Source organism: Pan troglodytes, chromosome 6, assembly GCF_028858775.2.
Source record: "Pan troglodytes isolate AG18354 chromosome 6, NHGRI_mPanTro3-v2.0_pri, whole genome shotgun sequence".
Classification (NCBI taxonomy): domain Eukaryota; kingdom Metazoa; phylum Chordata; class Mammalia; order Primates; family Hominidae; genus Pan; species Pan troglodytes.
Window position 1 is genome coordinate 29065588 of NC_072404.2, and position 20586 is coordinate 29086173.

General features: G+C 41.8%; 1 protein-coding gene across 2 annotated transcripts in view; it reads left to right on the top strand.

Moving 5' to 3' along the window:
- The first annotated feature begins 7409 nt into the window (after window positions 1-7409).
- Window positions 7410-20586, top strand: part of GPNMB (glycoprotein nmb) — a 28449-nt gene continuing 15272 nt past the window's right edge. Inside the window, exons 1-4 of one of the 2 annotated variants that reach the window (XM_001156778.7) lie at window positions 7410-7682; window positions 14059-14211; window positions 14921-15064; window positions 17647-17820. In XM_001156778.7, coding sequence (XP_001156778.4) covers window positions 7613-7682; window positions 14059-14211; window positions 14921-15064; window positions 17647-17820 — 541 coding nt within the window. In that variant the 5' untranslated portion in view covers window positions 7410-7612. The remainder of the gene's footprint in view (window positions 7683-14058; window positions 14212-14920; window positions 15065-17646; window positions 17821-20586) is intronic. The other variant, XM_054687432.2, reaches the window with a different exon arrangement.

The window sequence follows — 20586 nt, forward strand, 5'->3', positions numbered from 1 at the left end:
CTTCTTTATTGCCACTCCTGGGAAATCGGTCAGAGAAAAAAATACGAGATGCACATGCAAACATCTTCCCTGTGATACTCACTTTCCATAAAAATCAGGCACAACCCTGTACCCTTGCCCACTGGAGCTTGTCACCCTCAGGGCTCGCAGGCCTCAGCACTCTCCTGGGCCAGGGCTCCCACGCCTTTCCCCACTGAGAGAGGCCCAAGCTGTGGCTCCTCCAGAAGCCTTTTCGTGTCCCTCCAGAACTGTGCCGTCCAATACAGTAGCCGCTGGCACATGTGGCTGCGAGCTCCTGCGATGAGCTGGTCTGAACTGACATGTGCTGTCAGTGCAAAACCCACACTGGGTTTCAAAGACTTTGCACACACACACACAAAAATAAAAGATCTCAATAATTTCATATAGTGATTACATATTGAAATTACGATGTTTTAAATATATTGAATTGAATAAAGTACATTATTTAAATAATTTCAACTGCTGCTTTTTACTTTTTATTTAATGTGGCTACCAGGAAATTTCATATCATTCACGTTTCACTTCCACTACGAAATAGTAAAAAAAAAAAAAAAAAAAATCATATACGTGGTTCACATTATGTTTGTATTAAGCAGCCCTACCCAGATGCAGATGAAACTGCACAGCCCCTTTCTCACCCCCTGGCTGCACACCCTGTCATGCTCTGAGAGCATCTCCCCCTGCTTCTCCAGCTGGCTGCTGCCTCTTACAGCACTACAGGCTCCACAAAGCCAGGAGCCTTGTTCTCCTTGGTCCCTCAGTTTCCAGCATTGTGCCTGCCATAGCTGATCAAGGGTGTTGCTTAGCCAATTTAACTCCTCATTTAAGAACTAGGCCAGGCATGGTGGCTCACAGCTGTAATCCCAGGGCTTTGGGAGGCTGAGGCAGGAAGATTGCTTGAGGCTAGGAGTTTGAGACCAGCTTAGGCAAGATAGTGAGGCCTCGTCTCTACAAAAAAGAAAAAATTAGCAAGGCATGTTGGCCTACACCTATAATCCCAGCTGCTCGGGAGGCTTGAGCCCAGGAGCTGGAGGCTGCAGTGAGCCATGATCGTGCCACTGCACTCCAACCTGGGCAACAGAGCGAGACCTTGTCTCTAAAGCAAAAACAAAATAAACCATATATGTATATATGGTTTTATAGTAACTAAGTCAACTTATACTTCTTCCATAAAGACTTCTCTGTATCCTCCATCTCTCTGCACTCCTGTAGTTCTGTCTTTATGACTTAGTTTGACTGCCACATGATGTTTAGGATTCATTTTTAAATACTCCAGTAGATAATGTTACTGCAGAAGGTGGACAAAACAAGATTGGCCATATATTGATGATCACTGAAGTAGGTGAGGAGTACATGGAAGTTCCTTATGTTAGTCTATTTTTGTGTATGTTTGGAAATTCCTATAATAAAAAATGTAAATAATGTCTCATACTATGCCTATTTGAGGGTTAATGTCTCATCTTCACAATGAGCGCCTATGCTCCTAAGATTGTTGTTCATGACTTGTAGATGATGGCTACTATAGAAAAGAGGACCTACATCGGTACTTGCTGAATTAAACTCTATCTTAGGTGCCAAAAATTCCATTGAGAAAAGCTGGATTTAGGTGTAAGAATAAGGATACAAGGTGCTATTCTAGCTTTTGTTTCCTGGCCTTTATCCTACGGTCAACCCCCTTTTTGATTTCTGCTCTAGCTTCTTCTCTTATGGGCTTATGATTAATCTTCAGTGAATGCCTGCAGTGCCCCTGCTCCAGTGTTCTGCGGCATTTCTGGATAGCCCATAGTTATCATAAAACTAAGAACCATCTGGGTGTGGTGGCGCATGCATCTAATGCCAGCTATAAGGGAGGCTGTAGCAGAGGATCGCTTGAGCCCAGGACTCCCAGGAGTTCAAGGCCAGGCTGGGCAGGGTAGCAGCATCCCATCTCTAAGTTAATTAATTAACTGGAAGCCAAGTTTGCATTCAGATTTCTATGTTGGTCCCTCCCTTTTTTCTTACTCCATAGATCCCATTCTGCTTCTCTCACTATGTCTCCCTGTTCTATGGGTACTAAAGGTAGAAAAGAAAAGAGTACATTTGCCATTGCTTTCACCTCTGCACAATAAGTGTTCATGTCTTACTCTCCTTCTATACTGTAATTCAGAGAAAGTGGTCTAAAAACAATACTAGGATGAAATATTGTGATCATCCACATTTTTCTTTTTCTTTCTTTTTTTTTTTTTTTTTTTTTTTGATATGGAGTCTCGCTTTGTTTCCCAGGCTGGAGTTCAGGGGCTCAATCTCGGCTCACTGCAACCTCTGCCTCCCAGCTTCAAGCACTCCTGCCTCAGCCTCCCAAGTATCTGGGATTACAGGTGCCTGCCACCACACCCAGCTAATTTTTGTATTTTTAATAGAAATGGAGTTTCACCATGTTGGCCAGGCTGGTCTCAAGCTCCTGAACTCAGATCTGCTCGTCTTGGCCTTCCAAAGTGCTGGGATTACAAGCGTGAGCCACTGCGCCCGGCCATCATCCACATTTTTCTATACGTACTGCTCTTTGCCATTTCAAATGGAGCCAGTAATTCCATGAGAAGAGTCCTTTTTTTAAAAAAATGTTTGTAGCCAGCACTCCAAGAAGAAAACCCCTTTACCTGCATCCAGTATCAAATTCCTCCAGGCGAAAAAACAGGCTAAAAACACAGTAGCCATTGTCATTGCAAAGGTGACTGAAAAGGATGCACTAACCTTTGTGATTTTTTTTTTTTTTTTTTTTTGAGACAGAGTCTCACTTTGTCACCCAGGCTGGAGTGCAGTGGCTCTATTGCAGCTTACTGCAGCCCTGACCTCTGGGGTCCATTGATTCTCCCACCTCAGCCTCCCGAGTAGCTGGGACTATAGGCATCCACTACTATGCCTGGCTAATTTTCTTTTTTTTTTTTTTTTTGTAGAGATGGGGGTCTCACTATGTTACCCAGGCTGGTCTTGAACTCCTGAACTTAAGCGATCCTCCCGCCTCCACCTCTCAAAGTGCTGGAATTACAGGGATGAGCCACCGCACCTGGCCTGTGATTCGCTTTCTTTTCTTTTTCCAAAAAGCCAGGGAAACACATTTTGGTGGGAGAGTAATTTGAAAGCTTAGTAAACCCGGAAACAAGGGTTTTTGATTACCCATTCATGTAGAGAATACCCAGACAGGAGAGTCCGAAGAACTATACACAAAGCAGAAGTCTCTGAGTCATTGGCTAATGCTTAAATCTGAAAACCATGACTCTGATTATGACATGTAAAAATGCCCACATTGGGACAGGGCAGTCACATGAGCTGTCTCTCTTTTTGAACTGATTCCTCTACCTGTAGTTTGTTCTTGCCTTTCTGTTCTGCCAAATATCAAAGCTTTGTTTCAACAAGTCTGTAACCTGTGAGAGGTACTTTCCATCACTGCTTCCATCACATGCTTTCTTTAAAAATAGAATTTGTTGAGCTGGTGCAATAGTGTGCACCTGAAATCCCAGCGACTTGAGAGGCTGAAGAGGGGGAATTGCTTGAGCCCAGGAGTTCGAGTCCAGCCTGGGCAACATAGTGAGACCTCATCTCTAAAAATAAAAATTAAAAAAAATTGTTTTTACCATGTCGTCTGCTGTATAACTGTGCTAGACAGAATAATGGTCCCCGAAGACTTCCACATCCTAACCCCCAGGACCTGTAAATATGTTATATGGCAAGGAGCAGATGAAGGTTGCTAATCAGCTGGACTTAAGGCAAGGAGATGATTTCAGATTATCTAGGTGGGCTCAGTATAATCACAAGGGTCTTTGTGAGTGGGAGAGGGAGACGTGGGAATCAGTGCCAGAGGGCTGCCAGAGACAGAGGGGCCAACGAGACAGGAAATGTGGGCAGCCCCTAGAAGCTGGAAAGGCAAGGAAATCAATTCTGCCCTAGAGCCGCCCTGCCAACACTGTGATGTTAGTTCAGTGAGGCCATTTCACACTTCGGCTTCCAGAAATGTAAGATCATAAATTTGTGTTGTTTTCAGACTCCAAGTTTCTGACCATGTGTTGGGAGAAAAGGATCTTAACTAATTTTTATGATCTTGCTTACAAACACCAGTTTAAATTGAGCAATTCCTAAAATTAAAGATGTTAATTCCTTTTTTTCTTTCCCTGAAAAACTAAGGAAAAACATTTTGGTAGGAGAGTAATTTCAAAGCTTAGTAAGTCTGGAGACAGTTCAAATACCAGTTTAAAGTGACCAGTTCCTAAAATTAAAGATGTGAATTCCTTGGCAGCCTGCCGGGATTCCTGGGTGTGGCTGCTGCCTGCCATTTCGAAGGTCTCCTTTGGGGTGGCTGCCTCAGTCCTCACAGCTCAAGCATCGCTCCTCAAGTCGGGACTGTGGTCACCAGGAGGAGTGTCAGAAGCCAAGAGAAGGCAATTTGGGGCATTTCTCCAAAGTTGACTATTCTGGCCGGGCGCGGTGGCTCACGCCTGTAATCCCAGCACTTTGGGAGGCCGAGACGGGCGGATCACGAGGTCAGGAGATCGAGACCATTCTGGCTAACACGGTGAAACCCCGTCTCTACTAAAAATACAAAAAATTAGCCGGGCGAGGTGGTGGTCGCCTGTAGCCCCAGCTACGCGGGAGGCTGAGGCAGGAGAATGGCGTGAACCCCGGGGGGCGGAGCCTGCAGTGAGCCGAGATCGTGCCACTGCACTCCAGCCTGGGCGACAGCGAGACTCCGCCTCAAAAAAAAAAAAAAAAAAAAACTATTCTTTGCTTTCCTCCACATCATTTCCGAACAGAGTAATTGTATCTGTAATTCCAGATAATTGAGATGTTTCCCTTTTCATTTCTCAATTGCCTTAAGGCGAGTTGATTAGCAACCTTCATCCCCCCAGCCATATAATATATTTACCAGACCTGGCAATTAGGATCTGAACGGAACAATTTTTCTTTCTTTTCTTTTTTCTTTTCTTTTCTTTTCTTGTCTTTTCTTTCTTTCTTTCTTTCCTTTCTTTCTCTTTCTTTCCTTCCTTCTTTCTTTCTTTTCTTTCTTTTTCTTTCTTTCTTTCTTAAGAGATGAGGTCTCACTACATTGCCCAGGCTGGACTCAAACTCCTGGGCTTAAGCAATCTTCCCGCTTCAGCCTCTCAAGTCACTGGGACTTCAGGTACACATCAGTACACCAGCTCAAAAAATTATTTCAACAAAATATTTCAAACTTTCTTTACAGTATAATTTTATCTTTCCAAAACAAACAAACAAGCTTGAGAATATTCTTTACCCAAAATGGCCCTGTCTCTGAGTCCTACATAGAGTTAACTACTTTATATATTATCAACCATTGATTATCAAGAGACAGATTATCCAACTTGTAGTTCTTTGGAATCAAGATCTTTCTCTTGTTCTCTTATTCACCTCTGTCCAGCTGCCTACATTTTGACTCTTGTCCTATCAGTGCCTCTTCTCTTTGATGGTGCAGGGAAGGAAAAAAGACATAAAAGTTGATTTGATCATTGTGTCTCCCTAAACAAAACGAAGGTTTTGTTACAGAAGAATTTAAAACTTCCAATTTATTTAGAGACGGGGTGGCTAATCTGGCTAGAAATATGAGCCAGAACTGTGTCTGCAACAAAGGACAAAAATATCTTTAAAAATGTTAATAGTAGCTTTTCCTTAAATTGAAAAGGTGTTTTTTTTAAATTGTAAAAGTTATGTGTTTGTCATAAAAAGCAAATAGTGCTGTAGGCAGCTGAGGTGGGAAGATCACTTGAGGCCAGGAGTTCAAGACCAGCCTGGGCAGCATAGTGAGATTTTTGTCTCTACAAAAAATAAAAAGCAAATAAAAAATTAGCCGAGTGTGGTGGTGTGTGCCTGTAGTCCTACCTACTTGGAAGGCTGAGGTGGGAGGATCACTTGAGCCTAGGAGTTCAAGGCTGCAATGAGCTATAATCATGCCACTGCACTCCGGCCTGGGCAACAGAGTGAGAGCCTGTCTCAAAAAAAAAAAAAAAAAAAAAAGTTTTTAAGTAATTTAAAAAGCAAATAACTATATACATTATTTGCTTTACATTACATGAAACTAATAAGTATTTCCATTATTCCTTTATTCATCAATATTTGAAAATTGTTTCAGTCATGAATAATGTGTTCCCTTCGTTGTTTTCCCCTTCATATTTGCTGCAAAGGCTGTAAAAGGCACTCTACAGAGTTGTGTGCCGCCTTAGGGATGGAAGTCAGCCACTCCTGCTGTATGGATTTTAGTTTCATAGGCTATTTCCATTCCTCCTTGACACACTGAACCATAAATCAATACCCCAAGTTTTACCCTCACCTGCAACCAAGGTTTCTACTGCACTGAAAATGGCCATGTGAATGTGAGTTTGAGAAAGGTCACATATGGTAAAGTTTTCATGTTGCCACATTTTCTGCATACTCTGTAACCAGGAATGATTTGACTGTATAAATTTATCTTACAGACACACTTGTTTGTACATTTAATGCCTGCTTTCTATAATATGAAAAAATACACAGAACGTTTTATGCAATTGGCCCTGAGTAATGCAACACATAAATGCTTTGAGAGCAGTTACCAAAAATTATGCAGGTTATTACAAAAGTTATATGGAATTGCACAGATATTCTAAATGTGCTTTTGAGTAAATTTCTCAGCTACCAGAGGCCTGGGCAGCTGTTTCCAGCACATCCTGGCACAACATTCATGTTATCATCCACTTATGTATTCCACAATTTCAAATGATTGATAAGACACCTCCCCCATCTTTGATTCCTCTTGGAGGAAAAAAATATACAAGCAATCACGAGCACAGGAGCAGGTGGACCACTACATCTTAGGAAAGGGTGCGTAACTGTGAACTCTAAACATGAGCTGGGTGCCTGATGCAGTATAGGAACCACAGTAAGTCGATAATCAGTGAGGCTGGAGGATTGAAATTTTATTTGGTAAAGAATATTGAGCCAGGCGTGGTGGCTCATGCCTGTAATCCCAGCACTTTGGGAGGCTGAGGCGGGCAGATCACAAGGTCAGGAGTTCGAGACCAGCCTGGCCAACATAGTGAAACCTGCCTCTACTAAAAATACAAAAAATTAGCCGGGCATGGTGGCGGGCACCTGTAATTCCAGCTACTCGGGAGGCTGAGGCAGGAGAATGGCTTGAACCTGGGAGGTGGAAGTTGCAGTGAGCTGAGATCGTGCCATTGCACTCCAGCCTGGGCGACAGTGTGAGACTCCATCTCAAAAAAAAAAAAAAAAAAAAAATGAATATTGAAATAGAGTCTATAGGAAAAAAACTCCTTGAATCTAGTAAATGTGGAATCACAAAATTGAAATAATGTGCATCTGAAAAGTGAATAAATAGATGCCAAGAAGGAGTGAGTCATAAGCACATGAGTTGTAAGAGGTTGAACTTGAGAGACCAGATCAGGCAATGCCGCTTAATACCATCACATGATCCTCCCCGAGGCCCTGTATTTAATTAAAATAGAGAGGGAGGCACCACAGATGCCAGAAGAACACTGTTGCTCTTGGTGGACGGGCCCAGAGGAATTCAGAGTTAAACCTTGAGTGCCTGCGTCCGTGAGAATTCAGCATGGAATGTCTCTACTATTTCCTGGGATTTCTGCTCCTGGCTGCAAGATTGCCACTTGATGCCGCCAAACGTGAGTAACCCTTAATTTCTATGTTTAACCCATTCTCTGGCCATTGGCTGAAATGATGGCTAATAATATCCTCTGAACTAGAGGTTGGACTGAAGTTCTTCAGGAAGCATTCATCTCTGGCTCACTCATCTCTTCTTCTGCAAACTGTTGGGAAGGCTGAAACTACAGCAAAATGCCTCCAGCTCCATTCTTTGCTTTCGGCTCATGGACAGTAAAAACTATGCAGCCCTTCTCTTGTGAAGCTTCTTTTCCATTGCAATTGCAACCCATTCTTGCCAGACAGTGGTTGGGGGAGGGTTGGACAGCCTCCGGCCACAGAACAAAGCAACTCCACCAACTAAACTATGTCCAGCTTCCATCCAAAAGGGTGGAGACCTCACATGAAATGGGGTCTCCAATCTGGAGGCAAATTTACGAATCTCCCCAGCCCTGAAGCTATTGCTCCTCCTGCGGGGCTTCCTCACAGACCTGCAGGAGCTTGCTGGGAGAGGAGCTGAAGCCCAGGCTCTCTACCCTGGTCAGGCAGGAGAGGCCAGGGCATTTTTAACAATACTGATACCCACGCAATGAAACCGGAATCTTTGGGAGTTGGGTCAGAGGATCCTTGTTTTAAAAGTTCCTCTTGGGATCTGCCTATGCAGCCAGGGTCCAGACCACTGAAGCAGTGTGCAGATTTGCGAGAGGAAGAGAGCTGAGCCGCTGTAACCCTGGGCCTGGGATTGCGGGGACGGGACGGGTGGGAAGCGGCCAGAGGCGCAGCGGCTTCTGGTCAGAGCCGCAGAGGCCTGAGACGTGGGCCGCGCCCCGGCCCAGGAGACCCCGCGGCCGCGCCCTAACCCTCGGTCTCCCGACTGCGACTGCGACCCGGGAAAACGCCTACGTTTTTGGAAAGGAAGTCCCATCACAGGGAGCTGACCCGGTGTCAGCGCGCAGCACGTTCCCGGCCCGCAGTGCGCCGCGCGTCCTCCTAGCAGCCCGCGGAGCCCGGCACTGTGATGGTCCCGCTTCCCACACGAGGCCACGGGCCACAGAGTGGGCAAGGAACTCGCCCCAAGCCACACAGCGGGTAAGTTGAGGAGGCAGCCTTCCATCCCGACCTCTGTCCTTCCTGCCCGGGTTTGGGTTTGGACAGGATCGGGCTCCCCGCCAGACTAGGGGCTGGGTCTCCAGTGGCTTTGCTCCATTTCCTCATTTCCTTCAAAACGAGGAGTTTTCGTTTCCTCATTTGCAAAACTGGGTAATTGTGTTCTTGTGAGATCAGCTGCTTGGCGTGAGAGACATGCATGGTGGGGATTGTTCCTACGGAGGCAGACCTGCACCCACCCTCAGGATACCTCCCAGGACAGGATCCTTTAAAGACGAAGGAACACAGAATAGACCCGATGGGGGACACCTGCTATTATTCCACCCTCTTTCACCAGTCCACTTCGCTCTGCTCAATAAAACAGATTAGCAGGAGGCCGAATCAGCGCTGTCAGCTCGAGAGGAGTCCTCAGCCTCTTGGGCAGTGTAACAAAACCCAGCCATTCACCAGGTTCACCTTGCTCTGGACTAAATATTCTGCCCAGAAAAAAATAAGGGCAGGCAGAATGTAGCGGTGTATCAAGCACTAAAGATTTCCTACCATTTTCCATTCGTAGCCCTGAAGGAAGGAGAAAGTGTGGACAAGGTAGGTGGAGGCAGCCCAGCCACCACCTCTCTGCTGGTGGACACAGCAAGGAGGCCAAAGTGTGGGGGCAGAGTCGGCTGCAGCACTGGGTGCGACCTCAAATTTACCTTCACATTTATTGCCCCCAAAACCCACCCCCACAGGCTTTTATTTTTCTTTTAAAATCTGCTTACTATTGGGTTTTTTTTTTAATCAATTTTTTTAGAGACAGGGTCTTACTCTCACCCAGGCTGGAGTGCAGTGGTGTGATCACAGCTCACTGCAGCCTCCAACTCCTGGGCTAAAGGTGATCTTCCACCTCAGCCTCCTGAGTAGCTGGGACCACAGGCACGTGCCACCACACCCAGCAAATTTTTGTATTTTTTGTAGAAATGGGATCTTACTACATTGCCCAGGCTGGCCTCAAACTTCTGGGCTCAGTCCTCCCTTGGCCTCCCAGAATGCTAGGACTACAGGCATGAGCCACCTTATCCGGATGGGTTTATTTTATTTTTTAAATTTTTGTAGAGACAGGGTTTTGCCATGTTGCCCAGGCTGGTCTGGAACTCCTGGGCTCAGGCAATCGCCCACCCTCAGCCTTCCAAAGTGTTGGGATTACGGGCATGAGCCATTGCATCCGGCCTTTATTTTTAAATTCAACTTTTTATTGTGAGGTATTTATAGATTCACATACTGTTGTAAGAAATAATACAGAGAGATCCCCATGCACCCTTTACCCGGTTTGCCCCAGTGGTACCATCATGCAAAACAGGACATCACAGCCCAGATATTGACATTGATACAGTGAAAACACAGCAGAGCTCCATCACCAAAGTATTCTCATGGCTATAGATGTATAGCCAAATCTACTTCCCTCTTTCCAACCCTCACCCAGTCCCTGGCAACCACTAATCTGGTTTCCATTTTTATCATTTTGTCATTTCCAAAATTCTATACAAATGGAATTATCCAGTATGTAACCTTTTGAGATTTGCTTTTTTTTAAACCCAACATAATTTCCTGGAACTTTATTGATTTATTGAAGTAACTGCATCAATAGTTTGTTCCTCTTTGTCACAGAGTAGTATTCCATGGTATGGATGTACCACAGTTTGCTTAACCATCCACCCATTAAAGGACATCTGGGTTATTTCAGTTTGGGCTATTATGAATAAAGCTGCTATAAATATTCATGTGCAGATCTCTGTGAGAATATCAGTTTTGTTTCTCTGGGATGCATGCCAAAGGGTACAATTTCTTGGTTGTATGATAGTTGCATGTTTAGTTTTGCAAGAAACTAACAGAGTGGCTGTACCATTTTACATTTCCACTAGTAATGTGTGAGCAATCCAGTTTCTCTACATCCTTGCAAGCATTTGATGTTGTCACTGCTTTTTAGTTAAGTCTTACTGATAGGGATATAGTGATATTTCACTACTGGCTAATGATGTTGAATATCTTCTTGTGTGTTTATTTGCCATGAGATGAATGAAATGGTGAAATATCATTTCATTAATTTTTACCAATTTTTCTAATTGAATCCCGTGGTTTTCTTATAGTGAGTTTTGAAAATTCTTTATATATTCTAAATACTAGTCCTTTATTGGAAGTGTAGTTTACAAATAATTTCTCCCAGTCTGTAGCTTGCCTTTTCATCCTCTTTCATGTCATGTTTCAGAGAGCAAAGGTTTTTTATTTTAATGAGTTCCAATTTCCTGTTACGGGTTGTGTTCATGTCAAGTCTAAGAATTCTTGCCTAGTCCTAGATCCTGAAGATTTCACCTGTGCTTTTTGCTTTTTTACAGCACCATATGTTGAAAAGGCTATCTTCCCTCCATTGGATTGTTTTTGCATCTTTGTCCAAAATCAAGCCAGGCACTGTAGTGCTTGCCCGTGGTCCTAGCTAATCGGAAGGCTGGGGCAGGTAGATCACTTGAGCCCAGGAGTTTGAGTCCAGCCTGAGCAACATAGTGGGACCCCCATCTCTTCAAAAAAAAAAAATTAGTAGAGCATGCTTGTGTGGGTCTATTTCTGGATTCTCTCTTCTATTCCATTGACCTATGTGCCTATCCCTTGTAACTCTCCTTTTAAGTTTATACTTTTCCTTGACTTCTGACATTTAAAATCGGAAGAGAAATCTGCGTTTTGATTATGTTCCTGGAAACAATAACTTTCTTTCAAGATCTGAGGAAGAGGAAGACTCTCTGGAACAGTGGAAAGAACTTGTCCTTGTCCTGGGAATCAAAAGATGTGAATCTTGATTTCTACTAAAGATGACCCTAGGTGAATCATATCATTTCCCTAGGCCTGAATTTCTTCATATATAAAATGAAGGGATTTGAACTAAATAATCTTAGTTCTTTTCATATGACTCAAGTGAATTTCCAATTACAAATACTTATTGATAAACACAAATGTCCTCCCCTCACTTAATGTCTATTTCCAAATAGGAGCAATCTCATAGAATCACAGGACATTTGGCTTTTGTCAGATGTGAAGGCCCAGAGAAGACACATGGCCTGAGGTCACACATCCTGTTTAATAACAGAACCAAGGCTAGAAAACATGTTCCATGACTCCGACTTCGCTGCTCTTTCCCATTCTCTCTGCCTCCTGGAGAAGAAGGGAACATGTTGCTCCCTTCTTCTACCAGAGAAGAGGAATAGAAGGAATAGGTCAGAGACATGCATCCAATATGGCTTCTCTGAGCACCCACTCAATACCACACCTCATGGAGGATCTCTCCCAGGATTTAAGAGAAGAACAAGACAGAGTTTCTCTCCTCCAAGAGTCTATAGCCAGGGCAAGACATAGAACCATAGAAATTAATGGGAGAACAATTTAAGACCATTGGCTGAGGAATACAGATAATTGAGCTTTGGGCTGTAACAAAATAGGTTAAGACATTTATTATCTTAGTCAGTCCCGAGGTAAGCAAGACTAGAGCAACAGCCCAACAGTTTCATTGAAGGCTCCATTTCTTTTCATCTTTCCACTCTGACACCCTTAATGTGTTAGCTGTTTCCTCGGATTTGTGTCCTCATAGTTAAATAATGGCTGTCATAGCTCTGGGCATCACATCATTACACTACCATCTCCAAAATCAATTCTGAGGAGGAAAAAATTGAGTTTGTTCTCACATATCTCTTGTTATAAAGGAGGAAAACCTTTCTCAGAAGTTCCCAGAAGACTGCTTCTCAGCTCTCATTGGCCAGGATCAAATCATCTATCTGCTCCTGCCCAAATTGTAAGGAAAGCTAGGAAGTGATACTCTGGAATTTTGAACTGTTAGAGTAGAAACTCTGCCAGCAAGGAGAAAATAGGAGGAGGCGTGCAGGCAGGAAACAGCTTCTTGGAGGCAACCAACCAGTCTGCTACAATTCTCAAAAGAAAGAGACCATGTGACCACCAGACTGGTCAGGCAAGGCAAAAAGGCAGACACTAACTCAAGATTAGAAAGATTTTTAAAAGAACTATAATATTACAAACCTAGAGCAACCACTCAGAACAAAGTAAGTGAAAGAGGTATCACTAACAAGCTAGTTGTAGAGATAAAATGGAATCCAAATGTAACTCCAAAGAGTACAGGAAAAGAAGGAAAAAAGAACAAGTGGAACAAATAGAAAACAAATAACAAGGTAGTACACTTAAAATTTCATCATATTCATCATTACCTTAAATGTGAATTATCTAAACCCTGCAACTAAAAGGCAGAGATTGCCAGACTGGATTTTTAAACATCCAATTTTATGCTTTCTATGAGAAACTCACTTCAAATATAAAAATGCAGGCAGGTTTAAAATGTAAGGATGAGTAGAAACATACATCAATCTAAACATTTTTTAAAGTAAAAGAATGGAAAAAGATATACCAGTTAAACACTAAGCATTCATATCAAAGTATTCTTTAGAACAAGGGATATTACCAGGGATAAAGAGCATCAATTCTTATTGAGAAAAGGGTCAATTCATCAAGAAGCTGTAACAATTCTAAATGTATAGTATGCACCTGACAACAAAGCTTCAAAATACATACAGCAAAAACTGGAAGAAGAAGCAGGCAATTGGAAAAACCACAATATAGTTGGAGATTTCAAGATTTTTCTCTCAGTAACTGAAATAACAAGTAGAAAATCAGTAGGAACACAGAAAACTCAAAAAACACTATCAACTAGCTTGACATAAATGACATTTAAAAAGAAAACACTCTACCCAACAAATGTAGACTACACAAAGTATATGGAACATTCACCAAGACAGACCATTAAAAAGCTGTTTATCAGTAAACTTCCTGGTACTAGTACGGGTCGCTTGGAATCTTGAAGGCATTCCTGAGCCTGGCATTCCTTTAGCCAAGTGAGTAGTTCAGAATGGGAAAAAAAATGCAAAAATCTGAAGATTATTGGCATGAGTGTTTTCCTAATAATATTGTATCAAATTTAAATATTCAGAGGATGTGTATTGAGAAGCCAAGTGATGGCTAAAAAATATTGACTTTCAAAATTTTTCTTTGATTCATTTAAAGTTCATAAAGACATAGGGTCTGAATGCTTGTAATCAAGGTATTTCCAGGAGACTTCCTTTAAAAAACAAAGCACCCTCTGTTTACTTGATGCACTGAATATATTATGTATGTGCTTTTCAACAGTAAGAAATAAAAAGTTTCTTTAACCACTGTGAGGTGATTACTAAATGAAGAATGGAATTTGTTTTTCGAATATTGATACAGGATTTCATGATGTGCTGGGCAATGAAAGACCTTCTGCTTACATGAGGGAGCACAATCAATTAAATGGCTGGTCTTCTGATGAAAATGACTGGAATGAAAAACTCTACCCAGTGTGGAAGCGGGGAGACATGAGGTGGAAAAACTCCTGGAAGGGTATGTCAAAAGATTCAAACCAAACACCTGCAATTTTCTACTTCAGTAAGTCTTATAGATGGTAAAGCCTTTTAGATCACACGGCTCACGTCATTTCCACGAATGACAGTGCTCTCATTACCAAGTGGGGAGGCACCTGGACTTGGCAATATTTTCTTTAGCCCAACACTATCACTTCCTAAACCACAAGTAATCTCCTTAGAAATTTCCACATTGGTAGCTCTTGGAATACTTTTGAAGAGTGAGCAGATTTAGCTTTAAACCTATTTAGCCAACCTGGGAATGATCATCTTCAGAAACCCAGTCACCCCAAAGCCATTTTTACTGTCTCAAAGGTGTGGCTTATCAGAAACGGAAAATCTTTCTTTTTAGATAAAAGAATGCATCCTTCAGCCATTGGTTTCGAGATTTAAAAATGCAGACTTCTAAAACTTGTCTTCTTAACCCAACAGAGCTGATTTGTTTTATTATCATAGGTAAATGTTCTTGCTGTGATTAGAGAATTCTTAACTGGTCTGATTTATTTTTTAATTTATCTTCTATAGTGTTGTACTCTGAAAGCTAAAGTGAGGAATACAAAATATAAATTTAATATATTATAAAGAGGCATATGGGTCCTCTGGTCCTTATTAATAAAGTTAGCTCTAAATGTTTATGAACGAAAGGAGAAAGATGCTGGATCATCGAGCCCCATTTTTTTATACCCTAGGAGGCCGTGTGCAGGCGGTCCTGACCAGTGACTCACCAGCCCTCGTGGGCTCAAATATAACATTTGCGGTGAACCTGATATTCCCTAGATGCCAAAAGGAAGATGCCAATGGCAACATAGTCTATGAGAAGAACTGCAGAAATGGTAAGAACACAGTATTCTTCTAAACTACTGGAGACCCAATTTCTAAACCTTAATGATCACAGGTGCTTCTGTAAGTGTCAGATGCTGATCTCATCCCTTGCCACTGCACTCCATGAGCTGGATGACAGAGACAGTGAGTGTGTGGTCCTACCCTGTGCCTTCATCAACATCAACGTCAGCCAGACCTACTGCAGCAAACCAGTGGCTCTCCCCTGCTTGGAGCCCTCTTCAAAAGCCACATCACCACCTCCTGCTTTTCCTTAGTGTCCAGTTGACTGGACAGAGAATACCTTGCTGAGTCTCAGATTTTGCTTTTATTACTTGGAACTCTTTTGGCTACTCAAAGAATAGCCAATTTGACAGATGTTTGCTGATCAGTCTAATTTAGGCTGACAAGGATTTCTCAAGCAAATGCTGTGTAGCTGGCGCAAATGCTAAAATGTGTATATTTTGGTTTTGCTCTGCTCTTAGTGAAAGAAATAAGCTCTCTATCTATGTTAAAGAGGACCAAAGGTGCAAATACATCAAGGGAAATTATCTTGTCAGAATGGTACATGCTCAAAAAACGGAGTTAATGGCCGGATGCCATGGCTCATGCCTGTAATCCCAGCACTTTGAGAGGCCGAGGCAGGTGTATCACCTGAGGTCAGGAGTTCAAGACCATTCTGGCCAACATAGTGAAACCCCATCTCTACTAAAAATATAAAAATTAGCCAGGCATGGTGAGATGGAGTCTCGCCTTGTCACCCAGGCTGGAGTGCAATGGCGCGATCTTGGTTCACTGCAATCTTTGCCTCCCGGGTTCAAATGATTCTCCTGCCTCAGCCTCCCAAGTAGCTGGGATTACAGGCACCCACCACCATGCTCAGCTAATTTTTGTATTTTTAGTACAGACGGGGTTTCCCCATGTTGGCCAGGTTGGTCTCAAACATTTGACCTCGTGATCCGCCCGCCTCGGTCTCCCAAAGTGCCAGGATTACAGGCGTGAGCCACCGCGCCCAGTCAGCGTTTGTCTTTCTATGCCTAGCTTATTGCACTTAACATCATGGCCTCCAGTTCCATCCATGTTGCTGCAAACGATGGGATTTAATTCTTTTTATGACTGAGTAATATTCCATCACATTTTCTTTATCCATTTATCTATTGATGGATACTTAATTTGGTTCCATATCCTGACTATTGTGAATACTGCTGCAACACAGGAATACATACATCTCTTTGATAGATTGATTTCCTTTCTTTTGGATATATTCCCAGCAGTGAGATTGCTGGCTCATATGGTAGCTCTATTTTTAGTTTTTTGAGGAACCTCCATACTGTTTTCCACAGTGGTTGTACTAATTTACATTCCCACCAACAATGATATACTGTTGGCGATTTGTATGACTTTTTTGAGAAATTGTCTATTCAGATCTTTCACCCATTTTTGATTAATTTTTTAATTGATACATGATAATCATACACATTTCTGGGCTATGCGTGTTATTTTGTTACATGCATACAATTTATGGTGATCAAATCAGGGTGATTGGGATATCCATCACCTCAAATATTTATCATTTCTTTGTGTTGAGAACATTCCAAATCTTTCTCTTTTTTTTTTCTTTTCTTTTTTGAGACAGAGTTTCACTTTGTCACCCAGGCTGGAGTGCAGTGGCGCGATCTTGGCTCCCTGCAACCTCCGCCTCACAGGTTCAAGCAATTCTCCTGCCTCGGCGTCCCAAGTAGCTGGGATTATAGGCGCATGCAGCATGCCTGGCTAATTTTTGTATTTTTAGTAGAAACGGGGTTTCACCATGTTGGCCAGGCTGGTCTCGAACTCCTGACCTCAAGCGATCCGCCCACCTCAGCCTCCCAAAGTGCTGGGATTACAGGTGTGAGCCACTGCACCCAGCCCAAATCTTTCTTCTAGCTGTTTTGAAATATACAACAAATTGTTGTTAACTATAGTCACCTAGATTCAACAATTTTAGCACTTTGTCATAACTGCTTCTTTCCATATATCTATAATCATATGTAGATATAAGGATAGCTATATATATCTATCTACATCTAGAGACAGAAAGAGGGATTTTAAAAATCATTTAAAGCATCAAAAATAGCCAAATATACAAACCTTGATTGGGGTGATAATGGTGTCAGGGCTATTTAGGAAAATGCTCTTATTCTTAGACATGTGTGCCGGAGTCTTTATGAATAAACAGTCATGATGTCAAGTGTGTCAGGAAAAAAACCTACAGAAAGAGGTGTGTCAAAATAAAAAGATAAAGTATCTCTGATTTGAGTAGGATTGTGACTTGAAAACCCGATAGGAAGAAAAATACATTAAATGATATCTCTACATTGGATTTTTCTGAATAATTGCTTTGTATAAAACCTTCATTGAAATATAACAAATTCAGAAAAGTGCACAAGTCGTAAGCGTACTATTGGATGAATTCTACATATTAAGTGTTTAGTTGTCTAACTACTTTTAAACTAGTTATGAAAAAAATACGAAAAAGTGTTTAATTCAGTGATGCATGCACATTGGGTTTTCTGAGCCTAGATAACACTCATGGCTGGTTTCTATCTCTGTTTAGAGGCTGGTTTATCTGCTGATCCGTATGTTTACAACTGGACAGCATGGTCAGAGGACAGTGACGGGGAAAATGGCACCGGCCAAAGCCATCATAACGTCTTCCCTGATGGGAAACCTTTTCCTTACCACCCCGGATGGAGAAGATGGAATTTCATCTACGTCTTCCACACACTTGGTTGGCTTTTACAAACCCCTAAGCTTCTTCTTTATCTTTCCTTAAAATTTCAACCTTCTCTTTTCTTACTCTATAATTGAGAATGATAACACAGAGAGTTAATAACAGTCACCCTGCTAACTTTCCTTAGCATGAGTGAACAGTGAGAGATAAAAATGAAATCTAGGTTAACCTTGCCAAATCTCCAGGACACCAAAGAGTTAAAAAGAGAGAAAAACAAAAAGATTAAGCTCTTTTTCAAAAAAACAAAACCACTTAATTTTTTTCTACCTAAAACCATAACAAGAAAAAATGCTAACACTTATTTATTTGAATGGCACATGGAGGCCGGGCATGTGGCTCACACTTGTAATCCCAGCACCTTGGAAGGCGGAGGCAGGTGGATCACCTGAGGTCAGGAGTTCAAGACCAGCCTGGCCAACATGGTGAAGCCCCGTCCCTACTAAAAATACAAAAATTAGCCAGGTGTGGTGGTGCGCACCTGTAATCCCAGCTACTCAGGAGGCTGAGGCAGGAGAATCACTTGAATCCGGGAGGTGGAGGTTGCAGTGAGAGGAGATTGAGCCATTGCACTCCAGCCTGGGCAACAGAGTGAGACTCCATCTCGAAAAATAAACAAATAAACAAACAAAAAACAGAATGGCACATTGATGAGCATTCATTGATTGATTCTTTAGTTTTTTTATGTTCTCTAAAGAATTTTTAAGATTTAAAGAAGCATGTGCTATTTATTTGTAGGAAATCCTCAGAAAAGGTACAAATAAAAAATAAAAATTATCCATAATTAACACCAGAGATTATCATTGTTAATTATTATGGTGTTTTCTTTGCTAGTGTTTAAGATCATTTTTAAGATCACATACACATTTTTGCTTACTATCATGAGCATTTGATGATATGATTTTTTAAATTTTTATACATTGTTTTAATGGCTGCACGATATTTCATTGTGTACAAATAAAATAACTACTGTTCCGCTTTGACCTAGCCCATTCTGTCTTTTTTTAAATTACAAATGGTATTCATTTTGCTGTATTATTGGGGAAATGATTACTTTCAGAAGGAGCAAATTTAGCTTATTATTAATTAGGCTGCTAAATTCTTAGTTTAAAATGTCACTAGGTGCCACCTAGCACTGAGTATTTGAAAACTGCTACCAATTAAGCAGCCTCCAGATTACTAAATGTTTCATCTTTCATTACAGATTAGAGAGAGCTCCTCTTCCTTCAATTAAATTATTTACAAATCAGGACAAAATATTAACAATACTTACCCATTGAACAGAGTATAAGCTATGTCAAATATTATGCTCATCTATATAAATCAATTGCCTTAAAGCTAACTTATTTTTCACTGCCATTATGACCCCATTAGCCAACTCACCAAACATTTCTTTGACTTGTCAATCTCATGACAGAATTCTGACATTTTGCGTGGAGTCACTTATGTTCACTAACACTCCCGGACTCTTTAGCCTAGTAAACATTCCAATAACTTAACCAGATCAAATGTCTGTATTTAAAATCAACTTTCAGCCTAGAACTTGCTCTGTTTGTCTAACAAGACTGCCTTGAATTTCTGTCTTCCACTGAGGTCTCAGAGTTAACTGATATTCTCCCTCAACTAAGTATGGTCTCACCTCTCAGAGCTGAAACTAACATTTTCCTCACGAATAACCCCTGAGAGACATCTCTTCCCCTTATAACTTCTGATGGAACTACCCCTACATCTCAACGTGAAGGAGGATTCCAAACCACACATCCCTCGAGAGACCAGTGTTTTTCTCACACGTTTGACGGTGTGATAAACGGGGTCTTGAAACAACCCGGTCTCAAAAGCATCCAATCTAAGATACCCAGTCAGTGACAGGTCTAAACCAGGCCCCCTGGCAGGATTAGAAAAGTTCTTGATTTGGGAATGATAGTAAGAGGAGTTACAGGGTTTTAAAATTTGTTTAAATGTCCTTGAGCCCTGAAGGAGAGGAATTACTTCCACCTGTTAGCTAGCAGCAGGGAGGGTTGGAGAAAGAAAAGGAATGACTCAGGGGTGTCCTAGGAAAGTGCCCATGGAACCACCCCATTCTGTTTTATGTCTGCCATCTTCTATTTCATCACTTACGGGATTTTTATTTTTATTTTTTTGAGACAGAGTCTCGCTCTGTCACCAGGCTGGAGTGCAGTGGTGTGATTTCAGCTCACTGCAATCTCCGCTCCGGGTTCAACCAATTCGTCTGCCTCAGCCTCCCGAGTAGCTTGGATTACAGGCTCGTACCACCACACCTAGCTAATTTTTTGTATTTTAGTAGAGATGGGGTTTCACCATGTTGGCCAGGATGGTCTCCATCTCCTGACCTCGTGATCCGCCTGCCTCGGCCTCCCAAAATGCTGGGATTACAGGCATGAGCTACCACGCCCAGCCACTTGCTGTATTTTTATATACAAATACTATTAGGAGATGGAGGAGTCCAGTCCCCTTTTAAAAATCCACTTAATAATATAGCGGAAATAGTAACAAAAATAAGGTAGGTTATTGGATAAATAATTTTTTTAACTCTTCTGGACACCTCATCATTATATTAAATGTATTTTCTATGGGGAAAACATGTATTTCAAGTGCCAAATTACTTAGCACAAAAAGCATTTATTTGTAAACTAAGGGCTGTTTTATGCCACTAAACAGCTTTTTAAATTTTAACCAACTGTATACAATTACATGTATACAACTGTGGGTTTGTTTTATAAGATTTTACATTAAAATGAGCACCAT